General features: G+C 41.9%; 1 protein-coding gene across 1 annotated transcript; it reads right to left on the reverse strand.

The window, feature by feature from the left end:
* Nucleotides 1-1,650: 1,650 nt before the first annotated feature.
* On the reverse strand, nt 1,651-23,656 carry LOC149789541 (uncharacterized). Its single transcript, XM_089973311.1, has 4 exons — nt 23,495-23,656; nt 22,569-22,649; nt 21,119-21,220; nt 1,651-1,866 (listed from the first exon to the last, which is right to left on the reverse strand). Exons 1-4 carry the CDS (start codon nt 23,540-23,542, stop codon nt 1,747-1,749), a joined length of 351 nt encoding a protein of 116 aa, XP_089829437.1. The 5' UTR covers nt 23,543-23,656; the 3' UTR covers nt 1,651-1,746.
* Nucleotides 23,657-24,411: the final 755 nt, after the last annotated feature.

The following is a 24,411-nucleotide window of genomic DNA, read 5'->3' on the forward strand; positions in this document are numbered from 1 at the left end:
CGCGTAGGTTTCCATAAAAACAGTCACCACAAAGATAACCCTTAGTCAGATACTAACAATGGGTTTCCTCGGAGGTGGCGGCCGATGTCGACTTTGTATTTGTTTGGATGATTTTTAGGGTTACTGCACCAGGAACCTTACTTATCTGTTGCTACTATATCTACCTCAGTGTGATTACCAAAGGGTTCTTAAATATATACTGGGGTATCTATATCAGGATGGTTGCCACAGAGTTTCTAAGCAAATACTGGGGTGTCTATATCAGTATGGTTGCCACAGAGTTTCTAAGCAAATACTGGGGTGTCTGTATCAGTATGGTTGCCACAGAGTTTCTAAGCATATACATGGGTGTCTATATCAGTATGATTACCACAGAGTTTCTAAGCAGACAGTGGGTGTATCTTCCTCAATACGATCGCCACAAACTTTATAAGAAGGTAATGGGGTATTTACACTCAGTATGATTGTCACAGAGTTCCTGAGCAGTTACTTCGATTTCTATCACAGTATGATTGCCAAAGTATTCCTAAGCATAAATGTGCGGTAAGAGTCAAACATATTTACAAAATATTTTACATCAACTTAAGAATGTCTAGCCGGTCAGAGTTTCTTGAAATTTCATGTTCAGAAATGCAAATGGAGATCAACAGGAGTTTAGGTTAGAGAAACTCCTTGCATCAGTTGAGAAAGAAAATATGCATATCAAGTGAATCGTTTAGACAAAATCAAAGAAATGTGACCGATCCTACTTCCTTCAAATTTTGTCTATATAAACTCATGTTACCCTACTTAAATCTCCATGCGAGTGTAGGTATGATGTTTGTCAGAGCATGGGCGGGACAAAAATACTTTTTTTCGGATGTTTTCCAAGCAATTTTGCTTGTACGTAAGCTCGGTACGGAATATGTTTGTCTTAAAAATACCATAAAATCACCAAGTAAGCTGAAAGAGAATTTCATTCGTATTGAATGAGTTGTAAATATTTTCGATTTCTCCGCAGTTTTCAATTTTCAACGCAGATATTGAGCCACTAACAGTCAACACATGTATCAGAAATTAATACATTTTTGAAAACGGTGGACCGTAAACGTCCGCGTATAAAGAAGAACATTTTGGGGGGCCTGGAATATGGGTCTGGAACTAGCAGTGTTTTTAGGAAAAGATGGCAGGCAAGCGTTGGGGTATTATATATGGGGGCATTATATAAGGGGGCATTATATAAGGGGTATAAGGGGTAGAGATTCAGCTTTATAATGGGGTTTGGCATATGACGATAATGAAAGATAGAAAAAAATATTTTATTGACAAAGTTTCAAAAATCTGTTGATTTCATATTTATAATTCTTAGTTCACAGCCTGCATGGGTACGTTGGATAGTAGTATAGTTCCAAATAGGAGGGTAATGGACGGTAAGGATATTATAGAAGGGATAAAAAAAATTTAACTTAATTTAAGTTGTCTTCAGAAACTCATCAAATGGTAAACCTACTATTAATTCCTTTGTGTCCTATAATGTCGCGAAAGGAAATGAAAGTGGTTGATTGCTTTGATTTCTTTGTTGCCTGAACTAGTAATGTCATACGGATTATGAGAATAATGAAGGAGGAAGTAACTAAAACTAGAAGGTAGGGGACATAGACGGACATTACATAAAGGTACATTAAGATTTATTCGAAAGTTGTGCAATATGTGAATAATTTATGCTTCGAAGCTATATTTGTGTATTTCATTTCAATATCTGAGGATCTAGGAAACGATATAGAAGTGCAGGGTGTTTGGTCCACAAGTTGTTACTATTTGATATGGCAATAACCCCTTGTTCGTCAATGTCTTTGTGCCGGAATCAATCAGTTGCATAAATTTGATCTGAAGAAAAAAGAGAAAATGTCATACATGCATATTCATACGCAGATAAATACACATCAAGGATAAAAGAGAAGATTGATGAGACGAGTATTTGTAAGTTTGTAAATCGGTCATTCAAATTGTGAGGTGCGTGTGTGTGTGTGTGTGTGTGCGTATGTGTGTGTGTGTGTGTGGGTGAGAGAGAGAGAGAGAGAGAGAGAGAGAGAGAATAATATCATAGAATAAGTAGATAGATTCACGAGGTACATGTAAAGAACAAATTACTTGATTTAGTAGTATATTCAACAGCAACAAAACAACAGTAATATCAGAATAATTATAATATGTGCTTCTGTGCGCGAGAGAGAGAGAGAGAGAGAGAGAGAGAGAGAGAGAGAGAGAGTTGTTGTTTTTGTTGTTGTGGGGTTTTACGCCATTTTTCAGCACACGATAGGCTATATATGGCGGCCAGTATTAATGGTGGAGGAAGAACCCGGGAAAACCCCAGAAAGAACCACCGACCCACGAGAAGCTACTGGCTAGAGAAAGAGAGAGAGAGAGAATAACGTGTAACAATAATATTATGGAATAAGTAAATGAGATTTCTGAGGTAGATGTAAAGAACTAATTCTTAGATTGAAAAGCATATATGCCTACTAGCATTGGCGATAAGCAACAGAACAACACTACTGATCATATCAGATAAATAATAACAATAATAATAATGGAACAAATTAGTACACAACCGGAAATGATTCATATATATTCTAATGCTTGTTGAGAGCGTTCGCTTTGAAGCAAGAGTGCGAAGGGATTCAGCAAGGTTGATACCAGAGGATCCATCTACCTCCGCCTCCCCCAACAAAAAGCATGTATAATTGCTACTCTTATATAATACGTCAGATGCATTAGTAGTAAAGGGGGCCACTATAGCTTCAATGGAAATTAGCATTACAAGACCCCCCTGGGCCACTATAGCCTCAATGGAAATTTAACATGGAGAAAAACCCTGGGCCATTATAGCCTCAAGGGAAATTTAACATGGAGAAAAGTCTTGGGCCACTCTAGCCTCAAGGGGATTGAACATGGGGAAAAAAGCATGGGCAACTCTAGCGACAAGGGAAATTGAACATGGGGAATTGTAACAGGGTCCAGACCTGATGGGTCTATGGAAAGGGAACAGGGGGAGAGGGACATAACACACACACACACACACACACACACACACACACACACACACACAACGTACGCGCGAAGACATACACACACACACACACACCTATAAAATAATAATTCGGGGTTAGGCAATTGAAAGTCAATCTCTTTTCGAGAAATAGAAGTGGCCCTGAAAAGGGCCTTTGGATTTATGTTAATATGCCCTTAACATAAAAGGCATCTGTGGCATCTTCTTGTCCTCAAGCTGCGTCTTACAGCAGGGCCATACATCAGAGTCCTCTTGAGGCAACATTGTCTCTCTATGTAGACTCTTCGTATCCACAGACTGCTGGTGGTCCTGTGGACAACGGTCCACTTGGATCGGACATACATGAGCATGTCCGTCCTGAACATCATTGAAGACATGAGGGTGGAAGATTCAACGTCAGTCCACATCTTGCGGCTACGAGAATAGGTGAGTGAGTGATTGCACTGAACTGCGCTTATTTATAGGGAGAGGAAGGATTGAAACGGATAGAGTTCGTTGACCAATCCAAACACGCGTGACGAAATTCAGTCAGTCCGCATCCAATCGGAAGAGAGCAGTCTGTGACGTCACATGGCCTATATACATTCGCTAGCGCCTGTGCGCTGTCAATCTATGCGACAGTGATTCAACATGACGGAAACTCAGAAAACGATCCATGGGGGTGCACCGACGGTGGATACTACCCAAGGGAACCCGGACTTACATTCAGAAGCCGTAAACTGGGATTTTGTGGATTTTCTGACCTCGCAAGAATTTGTTCCAGAACCTTCGTTACCATCTTTACCGCACGTGGAGAATTTTCGACAGAGACAGAAAGAAGAAATGGAGAAATTTATACAGAGACAAAAGGAAGCAGAACAAGCTTTTCTGCTACAGCAACAGCAGCAAGAAGAAGAGGTAAGAAGAAAAAACAGCAAGAAGAAGAAGAAGCAGCAAAGAAACAAGAGGGTGAAAGTCAAACGGTCACGGTACTGTTGGACATTTTAGCGGAGTTAAGAAGTCTGAAACAAATGTATCATACTTCTTCATCACGACCGAAGGGAATACGACCTTCCCGAGCTAAACACGCCAACCCTGAGACTAAGCCTACCTTACCACCCTTAGTGATTTCAACCCAATCATCATCATCAAATGTAGGCCTCGGACGTGGCAAAGGCTTAAGACAGTTAAAGTTGATTGCTTAAACTCACCCCTACACCAAGCAAATAACGGCCCTTTTCAGGGCCACCCACTTCTCTCGAAAAGAGATACCATTTCAATTGCCAATAACTCAAAATAACAACCCATTTTTACCCCTATAGTACGTGTCTGTGTATGAGTGCGTGGGTGGAGGTTCTTATTTTAAAATCATAACCCAAAGTCACTTACCTTTTATCATTAATGTATTCTGTTATCCATAGTTACAATTCAATTCACAACATAAACACTCTTAAAAAAGTTCATTCACTTCTTTTGTGTCATTATTTACTCTCTCTGTTTTTTTAGATTTCTTCACAGGCTTTTCCTCTTCTTCCTCCTCACTTTCTTACCTTCTTCTTTTCTTCTCCTGTTTCTTTTTCTTCACCTGTCTGCTTTCTTCCTCTTCTTCTTCCTCTTCTTTCTCTGAAAAATCCCTCTCTTCTTCTGACTCCTCTTGTTTCTATTTGGGGCAATCTGGAGACCAATGTCCTTTTTCTTTACAATAATAACAGGTATCTTGACTTTTGTCTCTTTTAACCCCTGTTTTTCTTTTTTGACGGTCTGGACACTCTGAAGACCAATGCCCTTTCTTTTGACAGATATAGCAAGTATCTTGACTTTTATCTCGAAAGGAAGGAGAGTAGTCCGAAGGCTGGTCTGAAGAGAATTTTCTAATGACCCCTCGCAACGCTCTGATGAAACGTTCCATCTGGCTAGTCTCTTCCATCGTTGTGATCAGGTAGAGAGTGAAATGAATAGTGAAAGGACAAGACACGTACACTTTTATATACGCTGGTCTGCCAGGACTATAAAGTAGCTCATGGTGTTTAAACTTGAGTCATTTGACTTTTTGCTTTCAAGATGAAACGATCTAATTCATTTGAGAAGAAAGAAGAAGAAGAAAGTAAGAGGCAGAAACGTGATCTATCGCCTGGTACCAGAGCTGAAGTCTTGGCACAAATTCATGCCAGTGATTTTGAAGACGACATGAGTGAACCAGAATCCAAGCCCTCTCAACCAAGTTCACCGCCCTTAGTTAACCCTGACAAATACTATTCCATTCGAGAGACAGAAAAGCGCTCCTCTAGAAAATTTAGAACCACGGCTTACAGCTACACGGTGAAGTTTAAAGATTTCAAGTCCGAAGTACCCTTAGAGAAAGCAGATGGGTTCATCACCGAGATGTGGGATTCTTTACTCACCGCACTCAAGCGACAATGTCAACACAAAGAAGACGATCACTTGACACTATCCATGCAACACGATGGTTTGAAGTCCCCTGTTTGGATCGAGTTTAGCAGACCCACAGAACTGACCCCTTCCAAAGTCATGGACAAGATACAACAGGTGCAACAATCCAATGACCAGTTTGACATCACCGATGGAAAAGCCACACTGAAAATGGCTCACGTCTCTCTTCCTCAAGGGACTGGACGCAAAAAGATGTTATTGGTGAACGATCTTCGCAGCATTAAGCGTAGCTTCGTCGAAATTTACAACCCTCATGACCAGATGTGTTTAGCCCGGGCTATCGTGGTGGGGCGAACCTATGCCAACAAGAACGACACCGCAGAATGGAAAAGAGCCTGGAAAACTATTCGACAATCGGACCGAGCCAAACAACGAAACGAAGCAGAACTCCTGTTACAACAAGCGGGCCTGTCCAAAGACACACCCTGTGGCATTCCTGAAAGGCAAACATTGCAAGATGTCCTAGCTCCACGCTACACCTTGAAAGTGCACCCTCAAGAAGTGCGTGGACTTCTGTTGTTTCGAGGCCAAGATTTTAAGGATAGAAAATACATTCACCTTTATCATCACGATGACCATTTCGATACCATTACCAATATCACTGGATTCCTGGGATACAGATATTACTGTGAGAAATGTGACCGTTGTTATAATAATCGAGAGCAACACAAACATTGCGGATGGAAATGCTCAGGATGTTTGATCTCTCCACCCTGTCTGAGCGAAGGACCAGTGCCTTGTTCAACTTGTCTGCGCACCTTTCTCAGCCCTACCTATTACCAACAACATTTGAAGACGCAAGGTTCACAGCAGAAATGTGCTCGTCAACTCCTGAGATTGTGCCCTACGTGTGGACAAGGCATACGTACCAATAATGCCAAGGCACACGTATGTTCAGGAAAGAAAAAATGTCACATTTGTCACCACATCGTGGACTTGGAACATTAATGCTACGTGCAAAAATACCAACCAGAGAAAGAGGATGGTCACAAAAATGAAAAAAGGCAATTTCATCTTTTTCGATTTCGAATGCATGCAAGAGACTGGCATTCACATTCCTAATTTCTGTGTGACTCATCGAGCTTGCGACAAGTGCATTCAAGAACCTATTTTCAGTCATTGCCCTCACGGCAGCAAGATTCCTGGAGGGCGTGAAAAAATCTTTCGGGGACCGAACACGCTAGCCTATTTTGCCCAATGGGTCCGAGACCCCATCGACAAGACGTGGAGCCAAGAGGACATCGAACGTTACGGAGATTGTCATCGTCATGCCACGGTGATGGCTCACAATTTCTCCGGATACGATGGACAGTTTCTTTTGAGGTATTATACGGAACAAGGCACCGAACGACCTAAATTGACTTTGAACGGAGCCAAACTCATTTCCATGCAAGTGGGACAAGTACAGTTTAAAGATTCGATGAGTTACTTGGCCATGCCTTTGAGTCGAATGCCCAAAATGTTTGCAATGACAGAAATGGCTAAAGGGTATTTTCCACACTTTTTCAATACGGAAGCCAATCAACACGCCGTTCTACCCCATTTGCCTGAGGCTAAAGATTACGACCCCGACAACATGGGTACCGAACAACGAGAAGCTTTCTACGCTTGGTACCAGGCTCACGCCTCGGACCCTTTCGACTTTCAGGAAGAAATGCTAAAGTATTGTCGTTCCGACGTGGACATTTTACGGCGTTGCTGTGGAAAATTTCGAGAACTGTTCATGGAACACGGAGGGGTCGATCCTTTGAAAGAAGCTTGCACCATTGCCAAAGCGTGTTCCTTAGTGTACAGAGAAAGATTCATGCCTGAAAACACCGTGGCGGTCATCAGTCCTCAAACGACCAACTATGTCAAACGTCAATACTCGGTCAAAGCCCTACGTTGGTTACATTACTTATGCGACAAGGAAGACAAATGGATTCAGCATGCCCGCAACGGAGGGGGCGAAAAGACCATTGGAACGCATTCGGTAGATGGCTGCGACTTAGAAAACCCCAAGATCGTGTACGAGCTTAACGGCTGCTTATTTCACGGATGTCCCGTCTCTTACCCTGACCGTAAAACTAAAAATCAGTTTCTACAACGAACCATGGAAGACTTGTACCAGGACACTTGTCAGCGACGCCTAAAGTTAGAACAGGAAGGATACCAAGTGGTGGAAATGTGGGAACACGAGTACGATCACCGTTTGAAAACCGATCCCGAGTTTAAATGTCTCGTGGAAAGTTACAAGATGGTGGACCCCCTGAACCCCAGAGATAGTTTGTACGGAGGAAGGACCAATGCCACCTGTTTGATGTACCAAGCCGACGAAGAGAAAGGAGAAGAAATCAAATACTTGGACGTGTGTTCGCTGTATCCCTACGTGTACAAATATTGTCGCTTTCCTGCAGGGCACCTACAATTGTTCACGGAACACATCGACCTGAAAAACATTCGACAATACGAAGGCTTGATCAAGTGCAAAGTTTTGCCTCCCACGGACCTGTACCATCCCGTCTTACCTCACCATTGTCAAGGCAAACTGATGTTTCCTTTGTGCCGAACTTGTGCCGAAACGTGCAACCAGGACCAGCCTTGTCAGCACACCCAGGAAGAACGGGCCTTGACGGGAACCTGGGTCAGCGTAGAATTGTTCAAAGCTCTGGACATGGGATACCAACTGTTAGAAGTGTACGAAATTTGTCACTTTCCCAAGACACAACAATACCAGAAGGGTGACCCTACGCAGAAAGGCATTTTCGCAGACTACGTGGATGCTTTTTTGAAACTGAAACAAGAAGACAGTGGCTATCCGTCCTGGTGTCACACTCCCGAAGACCAAAAGACATTCAAAGAGAAATACTATGCACAAGAAGGCATCTCTTTAGACCACATCGAGAAAAACGAAGGCAGGCGATCGTTTGCCAAAGTGATGTTAAATTGCTTGTGGGGTAAAATGGCACAACGACCGTGTTTACCCAAGACGGAATATTTGACAGAACCTTCTCGCTACTTCCAAATGACTCACGACAAAACCAAATACATGAAACACGTGGACGTCGTTCGCGAGGATTTGATCTTGGTCAATTACGAGGAAGATTTGGACTTTGTACAAGACGACCCTTTTGGAAATGTCATCATTGCGGCTTACGTGACAGCTCATGCTCACTTAAAATTGTACGAAGCATTAGAACTGTTACGGGAACGCGTCCTGTACTTTGACACGGACAGTTGCATTTACATCCATCACCCAAGTCAACAGCACCCTGACATCGAAGGAGACCGTTTAGGAACCTGGACAGACGAGCATCCCGACGACAAGATTCTAAGTTTCGCCAGTGGTGGTCCTAAAAATTACGGTTACGAATATCGGGACAAACAAGGAGAAGTGCACACGCAGTGCAAAGTGAAAGGATTGACTCTGAATTATCGTACCAGTCGAGTGGTGAATTTTGGGGTATTGAAAGAAGCCTTGCAGTCTGGAGAGGACGAACACTTTAAAGTGACCACCTATCAACCCAACAAGATTGTACGTTTACCCACTCACCACATCGTCAGTCGACCCTTGCAAAAAGTCTATCAAATCGTGTGCCAGAAGCGAGTGCGACTTCCCAATCATTTCACCTTACCGTATGGACACGTCGGTATTGGTCTGTATATAAAACGGAACCCTAGGCAAGATCGATAGTTCATTGTGACTACCAGGACCAAGTGAACAAGATAAATACTTTCAGAGAAACACAAAACAAGTTTAGAAAGACACGATTCAAGTGTGGGGTTTCTGAAGTGGAATGCGCTTGTGAGCCTTGCAACTTTTCAACCTGTGTTAGTGACAGTACCAGAAGAACCCATCACCCAGGACAGGACTGTCGTGGACATTCCTGAAAGGTCATTCCCGGAGGACACTTGTGTGACCGTACCTCATGTAGAGGCTGTAAGAACATTACACACTGTCCCTAGGACATCTTGCTTACCCAGAACATGTTGCACAGAGACTTGTTTGTATTCCACTTTGATCGTTTTGATGTGTTTTTATTCCTGTACATCACTATTTGGCTTTTATGTATTTTTGTCTTTCGTGTTGTTCATATTTGAAACATTCAATAAACGTGTCCTGAAAAAAGTATATAAAATCTCGTGTTGTTTTTTTCGTGTCACAAGTGACATTCCTAACACTATGGCTACTTATACTGTCTCGGCTCCCTCTTCCTCCACTGTCAAAGTCATCGACGAACACTTAGATCGTACCAGTTGGGAGGCTTTGTATCTTCGTCATCCCTTTAACATGCTCATTGCTGGACCTAGCGGTTCAGGCAAAACCGAATTTGTCAAACGTTTGATCGAACATAAACATCATTTGATCGATCGACCACCTCAACGCATCGTGTGGTGTTACAAAGAGTGGCAATCGGCGTACAGCATCTTGCAAGAAAGTCAAGGCGATTCCATCGTGTTTGTGGAAGGCATTCCTAAAGAAGACGATGGCATCGTCTCTGACTCCCGTCAAACCCATTTGGTCATTTTTGACGACATGTTAGGAGAAGACGAAGAAGAAATTAAACTGTGGTTCACGCGCAAAGGGCATCACCGTAATGCCAGTGTCGTTTACATCACTCAAAATTTGTTTCAACAAAGTAAAGCCCATCGCACCATCAGTCTAAATGCGCATTACGTAGTCTTGTTTAAAAGCCCTCGAGATAAATCGCAAGTGCAAGTCTTAGCCAAACAGTTAGGAACGCCTTGGCTGACTCAGGCGTACGACGATGCCACTCACACTCCACACGCTTATTTACTCGTCGATTTGAAACCTACGACCCCCGAGAATTTGCGATTTCGTACCCACTTGTTTCACCACTGGTGCCAAGATGGAGGGCCTGTCCTGTACACGTCTCCGTCCTCGACTTAACTTCATTCCACAAAAAATCTATAAAAACCTCAGACCCTTTTCGTCTGTCTCACACACAGTGTGAACATGACGTCCCTTCAGTCGCATCTTCCCGTCAAATTGATTCGTGCCTTGTACGGCATCAGTCGAAAAAAAAAATCCACAAATACGAGCTCGTGTCTTAGAAGCTAGTCTCAAAGAAGTCTTACGATGGTTCACGGTGACGGCACGTCAATTACTCCAAGGGATCATTCAGATTCCTCATCAAACCAAACGCTTTTTCGATCGAAACAAAGTCGCTTTAACCCAACTGGCCGATCCCCGCATTGACACTCAAACCAAAAAACAAATCATTTTGAAACCTGGAGTGAGCGGTACTCTAGGAGGGGTCATCATTCGCTCTCTCTTAAGATGGGATCCTAATGCTCCCAAAGTTTTCCCCAAGACAAAAAAGCAGTCAAACGAAGCTCCAAGAAGAAAAAGAAAAAGACCAGGTCCCCAAAAAGACCCGTGTCTGCAAGAACTTCTCCAGTGGCGGGACCCTCCTCTTACCAGACACCACCCCGGAAAAAGAAAAGAAGCCCCCAGAAAAAGAAACAGAGAAAAAGTCCCCAGAAAAAGAAAAGCCCACAGAAGAAAACTAGTCGCAAGAGAGGCACTTCGGCCAGGACGCAACCTTACACTCGCAAACCACGACCTGCCACGACAGTGACTGCGTCTCCGGTAGCCTCAGGTTCCATCACTTCTCCGTTGATGTCACCAAGAACGGAACAGTACTTGGAGACGTTGATCACACCAAGAACTTCTCCGTTGATGACCCCAAGAACTTCCCCAGTGGCAGGACCCTCCAGTTTCGCAACAGTGGCTGCGTCTCACAAAGTACCTGCTCCCAAAGTCGAAGTCCAAGAAAGATCGGGCATGTTACAAAGTTTACTGGATTTGTCCAAGCAAGAACTGGCTCGATTTAGTCCGTTGCGTACCCCTGCGCGACGTGTCATGCCTGTGCTCAAGTTGATACGACGTCAAGACAATCAGTGGCGACGCGTTCCAGTATAAAAAAGGTCTGTGACTAAGTAGGGGTATCAGTGTTTTTGGTGCTGAAGACTCAAAGATGTCACCCTCCAGAAAGCATCCCTCTTCTAAACCCCAAGGAAAGAAAAGGAAAGGACTGCCTCCTCGTTTAGTCAAACATGGGGACATGTTATCTGTCCTGTCCAAAGCTTCTCCACCCCTACGAAAAAAACTCATTCAAACAGCCTCCAAAGAGGTCATGGATACCGTGTGCGAATGTTGTTTGAACGTCTTGAAAGGCACGATCCCTTTGTCCAAACACCAGAAACAATGCTTAGGTAAACATCGTCACGTTCTTCGCCAAATGGTTCAAAAGAAAATTCCCATTCGTCAAAAGAAGAAGATGATGGTCCAGCGTGGAGGCATTTTACCCATCTTGTTAGGTCCCTTACTGAAAGGAGTCTTGGGAACCATGTTTGGAGGATTGGTGGGAGCAAGATAAAAAGGCCCTCGGAAGTCCCAAGATCTCAGAATTGACCCCTGACAACCCCATGGAAGGACGAAAACTAGCTTTAGTGCCTTACAAACGATGGATGGAATACCATCGTTGGCAAGAACAACGCACTCCGCATTTACCTCCCAATCCCCATTTGAGCGAGATGTCCCAGTTGCAACACGAATTGCAGTCCTTGATGGATCGCCAAGATTTGTCCGAAACAGAAAAATCGCAAAAGTACGGTCAACTCTTGCAACGACTGCAACTCTTTCACCAGAAAGCTTTAGACGAAACAGCTCTACCCACTCTGAAAGATTTTAAGACCTTGATGAAAAGTCCAGCACCATTACCAGTACCAGTACCAGTACCACCACTACCAGTGACCAAGACAGAAAAAGGAGAAGAAGAAGAAGAAGTGTTTCAAACTCCACCAGAAAAAGTACGCAAGTTAACAACACCACCTACCTCCAGAATTGGATGGATTAAAAAGATGATGGCCACCCCTTCTTCATCACAAGAGAAAAAGAAAGTGAAGACAGAAGTGAAGACAGAAGTGAAACAAGAACCGATATCCCCCGCTCAGACATCCTCCTCTTCAACACCTATTGCCGGTCGCACACGCAAAGGATTGCAAACAAAGAAAGTACCCCAAGAGAAAAAGAGTAGCATCCTCCAAGAGTGGGTGTCTTATCAACACACAAACACAAAAAATGGAAAAAGTCTTAGCCAGCATTTACTACGATCCCTCTCATCCTGCAGGTTACGCAGGAGTTCAAAAATTGTTTCGTGCTGCCAAAACTCGATTGAAAAGTCTCCGTTTACCTCAAGTGCGACGATGGTTACAAGAACAAGCTACCTACACTTTACACAAACCCATTCGACGCAAGTTTACCAGAAGTCGCACCCGAGTGGAAGGCATCGATCATCAATGGCAAGCCGATTTAGCCGATGTCTCTCATTTGGCCAGCTACAATCGTAGCTACAACTATTTGTTTTGTGTCATCGACGTCTTTTCCAAATTTGCCTAGGTCGTGCCCTTGACTTCCAAATCGAGCAGCGAGTTAGTGCGAGCCCTGCAACGAGTGTTGAAACAAAGTGGTCATCACCCTCTTCGACGGCAAACGGACAAAGGTACCGAATTTCTGAACCAAGCTTTCCAAAAAGAATTAAAGAAACGTGACATTCATTTTTTTACCACCGAGAATCCCGAAACCAAAGCCAGCATCGTGGAACTTTTTCAACGCACTTTGAAAGAACGCATGTGGAAATATTTTACGCATCACCACACTCTGAAGTACATCGACATCTTACCGCACCTGGTACAAGTGTACAACCAATCTTACCATCGAAGCATCGGACTTGCCCCGCAAGAAGTGACTCCCGACAACGAAGTGTTGGTGTTTGAGCGCCTGTTTGGTACGTCCCCGACGAGGGCTGTCCCCAAGAAAAGTGGAGAGATGACTGTAGGAGATTGGGTGCGCATTGGCAAAACCAAACGCACTTTCGACAAAGGTTACTTAACTAACTGGACGACCGAATTGTTTCGTGTCACTGGACGAGTGCATGCCGTCATCCTGCCGTCTATCAATTGGAAGATATGAACGGAGAAGTGCTCAAAGGAACGTTTTATTTGCCCGAGTTACAACGTGTCACCAAAAAAGAAGACGACGTGTACGACATCGAACTCATTCTCGAACTCAGAACCCGTAAAGTAGGCAAACGACGTGTCAAAGAAGTCAAAGTACGTTGGAAAGGATATCCACCCAGTTTCGATTCTTGGATCGACGCTTCGCAAGTCATCGACTATAAAAAGAAGTGACCATCATTCCCTTTCACACAGACGCAGCTACGTCGACCACTCCTTCACCCAGTTCTTCTCTGCAAGATTTACAAAAACAACCCTGTGGTGCGGAGAACGAGTGCCTAAAACGCAAATCGTCTTTTTCTGCCAAATCTTCGTGGTGTATTGTGTCATCGGGGCAGCCATTGACAATTTGAGTTTGCAACAAGGAGACAAACAATTGTGGACCATTTTATTGAGCAGTTGCATCGGTTACCTGCTTCCTAATCCCTCCCTGAAATTCACCTCGAACGGGAACCACGGAATCCTTGCGTCCAGTGCCAGTGCCAGCCACTACTCCAACAACAACCCCATTTTGAGCGAAGACACGCCTCTGACGTCCAGCAACCCCTCGGACAGCCACAGAACTCTGGAATTATGAGTCACCAAAACCAATTTTACTTAACCTTACCCAGTGACAGTTCCATGGAGGTGTTTCCCAAGAACACGTTGTGCTGTTACACGGCCAAATTACCTCAGACCATCCCCTTAGATCACGAAGCCCATTGGGAAGTGGCTTTAGTAGAAATCATTGACCCGACCCAAGTCCTCAATGTCCTTCCCAATCAAAATTCTTTTTATGTAGAAGTTCATGACGAACAATTGCAACAGTACTTGGATACCAATGGCAAATATGACAAGAAAACCCCTGGCACAAAAGATTAAAAGTACACCACCTATCACTTGTTCATTCCTCCAGGCTATTATTTTAGTGGTCAACATTTGGTGAGCACCATAACCTCCAGATTTAATGTCGTGTTTCTGAAAGCTTTGGAGAGTGTCAAAAAAAGTGTCACCATGGAATACCACAAAGCAGCTCGTCGCTTCTTGATGAAATTTGACGGGAGTAAAATCCTGTCCATTTTATTTTGTCCTGAATTGTTTGACATGTTGGGCGGAGACATGGACATGAGAATGGCCATGCTCAAGAAAAACGAATTACCAATCGTTTACGACAACGAGTCTTTTAGCAAGTTATTTCGTGCCCCGGTAGAACTGAACCAAGGACTGAATTTGATGTTTGTGTACTCCTATGTGGTGGAGTACAACGTGGTGGGACACACCTCCGCACCGTTACTACGTGTCATTCCTTTCAAAGTGGATTCTGCCACGGCCACTGACGAAAAAGGTGGAAACACTTACCACGTCCACCGCGAATTTGTACATCCTCACTATTTGCCTGTCAGCAAGTCTTATTTGGACACTGTCAACATTGCTATAAAAGGAGATTTGGGACAAAATATTCCATTCACCAAAGGAAAAGTCACGGTGAAACTCCATTTTCGAAAACGGTTCTCTCACGACTCGTAAGTCATGTATCCAGTGTACCGAGGGGTTGCTCGACAGAGAGGACACGGTTTAGGAGATATGTTGAAATCAGCCTTTCGTTCGGTGGCCCCGGTGTTGAAACCGATGGTGACACGCGGATTGCACGCCTTGAAAGATGCGGCGCTGACACAAGGCAAAGAATTTCTCCAAAATGTCATCATCGACAAACAAAACCCTAAAGAAGCTTTCTTGAGGGCAGGCAAAAATGTCTTGCTGCAAACGGGCAAAGACCTTTTGGACCGACGAGATACACCTGTAAATGCCCTGCACGCTACCGAGTCAGGCATTCAGCAAGGACAAGGCAGAAAGAGACGAAGAAGAAAACACCCTTTCACCAGACTTCAAGCTAGAAAGGCAAAGAAAAGAAGAACCGTTCGAGACTTAGACGTTTTCGATTACTGAGAAACAGACAAAAAAATGATGCACCGAGAGTCTTGCGCTTGTTCCAAGTCGGAACTGGATCTCTTTGCCATGCCCCCTACCATGATGACGATGCAAGAATCCCAATGGGTGGAATTTCATCCCGTCTCCTCTTTGACGGATTCCGCTCCCATCGAGTTTGAAATCAAAGGACAACCCGAAGATTACATCGATCTGAATAGCAGTTACCTGTATTTGAAAGTGAAAGTGATCAAAACGGACAACACCAATCCAGGAGGCGATGCTAGAGTAGCTCCTGTCAACAATTTCATGCATTCCTTGTTCAGCGAAGTGGACTTGTACTTGAATAACAAACTGGTCAGCAGCAGCATGGATACTTACCCATATCGTGCCTACTTGGAAAATCTCTTGACGTACGGAAAAGAAGCCAAGAATACTCATCTGGATGCTTGCGTGGTATGGAAACCTGACACGGCAGGTGTAGGCACGTTTAGCGACACAGTCCTGACAGAAGATGACAATCCTCACAATGTGGGGTTTAACGACCGTCGTAAGAAAATTCTGCAAGGGCGAAGTTTAGAACTGACGGATCGTTTGCATTTGGACATGTGGTTACAAGAAAAGTATTTGCTGAACGGGGTGGATATCCGTCTGAGACTGAATCGTAGCAGTGCCGCTTTCCATTTGATGGCCCATGCCAACGAATACAAAACTATCATTCAAGAAGCCCGACTTTACGTGCGTCGTGTGGAAGTGTTACCTAAAGTGGGAAACGACGTCAGTCACACGTTGAGCAGAACGACCGCCAAGTATCCGATACGACGCGTAGAAGTGAAAACGTTCACCATTGCCCCTGGACAGCGATCTATGATCGAAGATCATCTGTTCCAAGGACAGTTACCCAAGCGTTTGATTGTTGGTATCGTCAGGAATTCAGCCTTCAACGGAACCCACGATCAAAATCCTTTTGAGTTTCAACATTACAATGTGTCCAAGATCGAAGTCAGTCGCGACGGCAAGACCTTGTGTACCCGACCCTTTGAGCCCAACTTTGGTGTCGCAAAGAATTATTTGAGATCGTACTTGTCCCTGTACGAAGCCACGGGACAGTTAGGAACCAACACCAGTCACGGTATTTCGTACGACGATTACGCAGGAGGCTATGCTTTGTGGGGTTTTGATTTCACTCCAGACCAAGGCAGCGACGAGGGACATTTCCACCCTATAAAATCGGGCCTAATTCGTGTGGAACTTCAGTTTGCAAATCCACCTCCAGATCACACAGTGAACGTCCTCCTGTATGGAGAATTCGACAATACCATAGAAATCAACAGTTTGAGAGAAGTCATTCTAGACTATTAGAAGCCATGGAAGACTGTTATCCCTCTTTGCCTAGTGGAGAAACTTTAGACATGAAATGTGAGGAGACCGTGGAAGGAGAATCCCAAGACAAAGACGAAAAGGACATCATGATCAAGTCGAGATGTCCAGAACAAGAACAGCAATCGGTCTCCTACTGTGCTACATACCTGGCAGACACAGTTACGATATGGATGAAGCATGATTACTATGAATGTCAAAACATCAGTCAAGAAGAAAAATTCAAAGAATATCTGGACGAAGCTTGGAGTCTGTTTAAAAAAGACGTGTTACGTTGGTGGTATAAAGACTTGCGTGAATATTTCTGTCCTCCACTAACGACTCAAGAAATCCATTACATCAAAGCCCTCTTTGACAAATTCAAAGAGAAAGTCGAGATCGAAATTGAGCACTTATTATCAGCAAAAGAACATTTAGTGACTTATTTTGATCATGGTTTTTCTAGAAACGATGAGAAAGTAAATCGATGATTTTGTGACTAGTATGCTTATTTTGTTGTCTTCAGCTAGGAAACGTAGTGTCCATCCATGACTCAATGACTTGCAACAGTGGAAATCACAATTTCATTCAACACGTTGCCAACCCTGTTTAAAGTAGAGTGTAAATTGAAAAAAATGTTTGTCATTTGAAAAAAATGTTTGATGTTCTATTGTTGGATTATTGTTAAAAAATGTTAGAGTTGTTGGTTAGTGTTAAGTGATTTTGAATAAAAAATGTTGTGTTTTGAAAACAAATGCCTTTGTCTTTTGTTTGACTATAAGAATGTTGATTCCTGCACTTTGACTTCTCTCTATCTTTCTCATGACACTCATTAAACGTTGCGGATCGAAAACCGTGGAGGGATGTTGTCCTATACGTCCGCGCTTTGACTTTAAGAACCAGGGTAGCCTCCAGTCTAACCATCCATTGTTGACTCATCCTCCTACGAAGATGTGCTCCAAACTAGCTAAGCTAAACGAAGCCTACGTGAATTTGCATAGGGTCAGACACAGTCTGATACCGAAGCCAGAAGAAATTGAGAACTTGAGAATGCTAAAAGTCACTGAAGACCTGATCGAAGAGCTCTTCAGAGAAGAAGTGAACAGGGAGAAAGAAGAATGGACAGAGAAGTACAGACTTCAGAGACAGCAGCAACAGCAGCAGCAGCAGCAGCAGCAACCTGAACCTGACAAAGGCTTTGTCGATTGTCGTATCGACACCAAAGAGTTCTTCTTCTCTTTCCGAAGAAGCAGACCTATCGCCAGAAAGTCCATCCTGAGAGGACGTAGCATTCTTAGAAACTAAAAGATTGCCATAGCAAACAAAAAAACAGCCCTTTTCAGGGCTACCCAATACTCTAGAAAAGAAATAACAATCCAATTGCCAATATGTGTAGGTAGAGTAGTGTTTATATAAACACTGACTCTTTTATAGTGTGAGTGTTTGTGTTTGTGTATATGATTGTGTGCTTGTAAGTGCTCAAGTACGTTGGTGTGGATAGTATATTAAGATCAAGTTTTGTTTTGTTTTTTTTTTTTTGTTTTTTTTTTTGTTATTTTTTTTTTTTTGCTGCTTGACGTAGATTTAGGGTTAGTTTGCTTTGAGTATGTGGATAGTATATTGAAGTGATTAATGAACATTTTTAGAATAGTGCTGGGTAGTATAAAAAAGTGAGTGAGTGTTTCTTTTAGGTCCGCGCGTTGTTGGGTTATGATCTAGGTAATATCAATTTTGTGTCTTAGGGGATGTTTTCCTTCACGTCCGCGCTTTTAGTATAACTTAAAAACTAATCGTCAGTTGGGCTACCCATCGTCGACCTGTTAACAGCAAGACAATGAATACAAGGATTGTGAAACTGCTAGAACTCCAGATGCACCTGGAATATGCCAGGCGCATAGTAAATGAACTGTCCGCGGAGGCTATCGTAGAAGAAGCAAGAATAAAGAAGGAAGAGGAGGAGAGAAGAGAGAGGGAAGAGGAGGAAAAGAAAATAGGAGAGAGGATGACTTACAAGATACCAGAGACAGAGGATTGGGGTGCTGAAGCGAATCATCCCGCCTCTGCACTCTCAAGACAGAAAGTAAAAAGAGACTGGAGTCGAAGATGTGTGTGTGGTGCCAGACCAGGAAGGTGCCAGCATTAGATAGGTGCATCTGAAGTTCTAAAACAAACAGCCCTTTTCAGGGCTACACAATACTCTAGAAAAGAAATAACCATCGATTTGCCAATGTGTGTAGGTAGAGTAGTGTGTATATAAACACTGACTCTTTGTGTGTGTGTGTGTGTGTGTGTGTGTGTGTGTGGATAGTAGATTTGGGGTTAGTTTATTGCTGATTTAACTTATGTGGATAGTATATTATATGAAATGAGAAAAGTAGGGGGATGTTTTCCTTCACGGCCGCGCGTTTTAAGTGATGATCTAGGTAATATCAATTTTAAGTCTTAGGAGGATGTTTTCCATCACGTCCGCGCTTTCAGTATAAGAACCCACAGAGTTTGATGTTCGAACCATTCTACGGAATAATAAAAACGAAGATGGTGGTTGCAAGTCAGTTGTTTAACAACTTGGTACATATATACTATTGGATAATGGATGGTATCTATGTAGTGGAGAGACTAGAAAAAGAATGGAAGATAGCAGAGTACCTGTACTACGCTAAATGCCTAAACGTAACAAAAGAAGTGATAGCAGGAATGATAGAAGAGGAGGAAAAGAGATTGAGAGGTATGATAAATCCCACCTATGTCAGAGTGGGAAGCTTAAAGGAAGCACTTGACAATGCAAGCAAAGTCAGGTGCTTTCTTGAAAATATGTCACATGGGACAGAGTGCTCTTTTGTGGAGAGAGGTCTGGACAGACTGAAGAAAGGAGAGGAGTTGATGAGAAAAGTGATGGAGGTAGAGGTCAAGAAGATCAAAGAGAGATGGAATAAAGAAAGAAAAGATCAGGAAAACAAAAAGAAAGAGGCAGAGTTTGAGCGGCTAAACAACAATTGGATCAAAGTCCAGGAAAAGTTCAGAGCCATGGGTCATCCTGACTGGATAACAGAGAAGAAGAAGAAGAAGAAGAAGAAGAAGAAGAAGAAGAAGAAAGGAATAATGGAAAAAGCGAGATCTTGGTGGAAGAAGTGGAGGAAATAGAAGAAGAAGAAGAAACACAAAGGCCCTTTTCAGGGCCACTCCAATTTCTCGAAAAGAGAATGACTTTCAATTGCCTACCCCCGAATTATTATTTTATATATATATATATATATATATATATATATATATATATATATATATATATATATATATATATATATATATATATATATATATATATGTGTGTGTGTGTGTGTGTGTGTGTGTGTGTGTGTGTGTGTGTGTGTGTTATGTCCCTCTCCCCCTGTTCCCTTTCCATAGACCCATCAGGTCTGGACCCTGTTACAATTCCCCACGTTCAATTTCCCTTGTCGCTAGAGTTGCCCATGCTTTTTCCCCATGTTCAATCCCCTTGAGGCTAGAGTGGCCCAAGACTTTTCTCCATGTTAAATTTCCCTTGAGGCTATAGTGGCCCAGGGTTTTTCTCCATGTTAAATTTCCATTGAGGCTATAGTGGCCCAGGGGGGTCTTGTAATGCTAATTTCCATTGAGGCTATAGTGGCCCCCTTTACTACTTGCATTTTAAGTTTCGCTAGTCGGTACGTTGGCATTACTTAAATGTTTTCCAAGCGGCGCACTCTCTCCATTAACTAATAGCAAACGAACGAGCAACTAGCATCTCGTAAGAGAGCAAACTTACAGGATATTTTTAGATATAACCGCTATACTGTGAATTGTTTAGTACAATATCAGTCATTTTTCGTTTTAGTATATCAGATCATTTTGCAGAAAATTACTTGAAATACTGAGATTTGGAATCCTAGTTTGACTTACAGGCAGATGTGAATATTAACTAGTTACTGTAAAACTGACCAGTTGAAAAAGTCTTCTTTACGCTCATCGTTATTTTTATCGCACTCAGTGAATATGAATTAGGGCAAGAAAGCACGTCCTATTTTCCTACTCACATAATTCCAATCCTGTGTGCAACTGGATTGTATATCTACCGTCCTTACAGAGTATGTGGAAGCACATTCATTGATGTGGGTGCTAACAGGAGAAAGGATAAGTAAAACACAACACCAGCGCATCAATGGTACGTGAAATTCGATATTATTATATTGGTACATGAATACAGTAACATTAATAAACTTCATCCAACAATCATGCGCACGCATTTTTATACAAGATTCATCGCCCTAGATAAGTAACCAGGAAGTATAAAATCCACTGAACTAATGAGGAATTGGAATAATGAAAGCTTTATGTTACCTCAAGAGTAAGCAGTCCAGAGTCTGTGTGCACGTCCACTTTCTCTTGGTCACTCAAGGTGAATATGTAACAATCCCTGCTTTTCGTTATTACCATCTTTTGCTGTAATGAAAAAGTGTGCGCTATCCGACAACGTCATTGACAAGGCGATAGAACCCCTTTTCACAATATCAACCAGCCGCTTCAAAAATTTGAAAGTGTTATATATATATATATATATATATATATATATATATATATAAATGAAAATGTTTGACAATTAAATGATACAGCCATTTTAAGCGGGGAGTTACCCCTCGAAAGTAATACAGTCGATTATTATGTTCAACGATTGGATAAGAGCTGAAAATTATATCACTTACTAGTCAAACCAATTTTATTAGCTCGTTCATACCAACTAATGTTTACTAATGCCTTCTGCCAATGAGTTAGCAATTTGACCCTTGCCACTGAGGAACTTGCACATTGGCACTGAGTTAGCAACTTGCCTCTTGCCAATGCGTTAGTGACTTGGCTTCTGCCACTGCGTTAGCAAATTGCTCCTTGCCACTGAATTAGCAACTTGCCCCTTGCCACTGAGTTAGCAACTTACCCTCCTCCGCGGAGTTAGCAGCTTGCCCTGTGCTACTTAGTAACTTGCCCTCTGCCACTAGGTTAGCAACTTGCCTCTGCCACTGAGTTAGCAACCTGCCCATTGCCACATAATTACCAACTTGCCCTCTGTCACTGAGTTAGAAACTTGCACATTGCCACTGAGTTAGAAACTTGCCCAATGCCACTGACTTTGCATCTGGCTACATCCCAGTATGCTACCTATATAACAATCAACGATTTTGCGGTATTTCTAACAACTTGGTTCATGCCAATGAGCTCACCATATCACGCAATACGATGTGGTGGTGATTTCGAGCTGTCTATAACACGATACATCGAACAAAAATAATTTGGCTTTTCTGAGGTCTCGATTAAATTACAAATATATTCAAAACGAAAATACTATTTTTTCCTTCGTGTTGTTTCAAATTTGTTAAATAAATCACTTATGTAAATAATCAATATCATTTGCTTTGTCTTCATCTGAGTTTAGGTCATTGTGGGACAAAAGCGCATTAACAACGGCCATATAGGTATTTTCTTTTTACATAATGAGCAGTCATTTACGTTTTCGATCAACCTGTTACGAGTTATAAAACCGTATTTATCTTTATTTGCATAGTGTGTATATATCAGATCTGCATCTGATCTTTGTCTGAAATGAGAAAGAGAGAGCGGTGACTATCGTCATCAGCAGTGTGTGCATTTAATATATATTAACCTTCTCTCTCTCACTATACATACATATGTAGATATATATATTTGCAAGAGAGCGAGAGAGCGAGAGAGAGAGAGAGAGAGAGAGAGGGTATATGTGTGTGTGTGTGTGAGAGAGAGAGAGAGAGAGAGTTTCTACCGTTAAGTAGTCATAGTGGAAGATGAACGAGTCATGCTCAGTTGGTTCATGAGTGGAGTGAGGCGCATGTGTAGTACTTTGCTGAAGAAAAAAAAAACACAGTCAAGTTGCGGTAATATAGCATTTGAAAACCATCATAGATCCGACGGTAGGATTTCTGCGTCGGGAGCGAGGCTGTGCGTAGTATCTCATGGAAGAGTTTTATCCCGTCGGTGGAATATTACACTCCCACCAATAAGCATAATGAAGTAGTCTTTATATAACAATTCTGAACAAAATATCAGTGCCGAAATTAAAGGGTGTATTGTGGAAACTCACGTGACTTTAAATCCGAACAAGCATCCTGGAGAGAGAGAGAGAGAGAGAGAGAGAGAGAGAGAGAGAGAGAGTAAAAAGTTAAGCCTATCTTGAGAAATTAAATAACGAAGACTAAACTTAAAAAAATAAATCTTAAATGATGTTTAAACACTTTAGCGTTTAAAGAAAAATGGCAGAGGCTGCCGATGTTATATAAATTCATAACATCCGAATGAATTTTGAAAAACATATCAGGGAGATATCAAAATGTATAGCTAAAACATAAAGCTCAGCCTTATCTCTAAGAATTCTCGAGTCATTGAAAACTAATGATATTGTCCTAATTGTCCTTTATTCAACTTTGGCCACACACACACACACACACACACACACACACACACACACACACATATATATATATATATATATATATATATATATATATATATATATATATATATATATATATATATATATTAGTTACAACAGCGGCTTTTAGGACTGGAAAGTAAATGATTGTTAAAAACATTGGCTTTTCTGCATTGATGAAGATTATATATATATATGTGTGTGTGTGTGTGTGTGTGACAAAGAGTCACGATATGAGAAATTTTGAAATCTTTACTCACCTGGTACGCAAGAACAATGAGGGTAGCGACGATTATTAAACTTTTCATTGTGATGATGGGAAGATGTTGCCGCTGGATTTGAGTACAACCTAACAGTGTCTCGTCCCGCTTGTAGTATCGTCCTTTTCTTCAGCCCGAAATGCATGTCGTGACCAAACATCATGTCCCAAAATGACCTTCATGCTAGTGTTGTCACGACAGTTTCGAATCCAGTTTTTATTTAAACCTCTATGCAGACATAGATCTCTTAACCTGATAGTGTCACTTAGATGAACACAATCCTTGCGGATCTACTATGATGTAATATTTAATAAGAATCTAGTGTCAGTTAGATGAACACAATGCTTGCGGATCTACTATGATTTAATATTTAATAAGAATCGAGTTCTATAATATGCAAGGCGAGCAAAGTTGGCCATTTTTCAACGAGATTCATATATATATATATATATATATATATATATATATATATATATATATATATATATATATATATATATATATATATATATATAATGTCACGTGTTTAGACTCGAAGAAACAGCTACAAAAGAAAGAGTGAGAACAACAATCTTTGTAAAATTTAACAAATAATTTCCAATGGAAAAATACTGTAACAATTAAAAAACGCGAACTTACGGTTTTAAGAATCAAATAAAAAAAAACCAGGAATGATCCACAAATTAAATTTTAGAAGTCCTAATGATAAAATGTTCGAATGAATTTAAGTTCTAGTCCCGACGGAGAATCCAAGATGGAACGCGATGATGTATGCTGTATCTGGTACAGTGTTGTTATCTACAGTTCCTTGTAGAAACACAAGAAATAATCCGGTGTTTGAATTAATGAGATTTCTTTGTCCAGGAATTCTGTATGAAGCACACAGATATTTCCAGGCAAAAATAAGTAATGCTTTT

Source organism: Sinohyriopsis cumingii, chromosome 10 (genome assembly GCF_028554795.1).
Source record: "Sinohyriopsis cumingii isolate HCF-2022 chromosome 10, ASM2855479v2, whole genome shotgun sequence".
NCBI lineage: Eukaryota > Metazoa > Mollusca > Bivalvia > Unionida > Unionidae > Sinohyriopsis > Sinohyriopsis cumingii.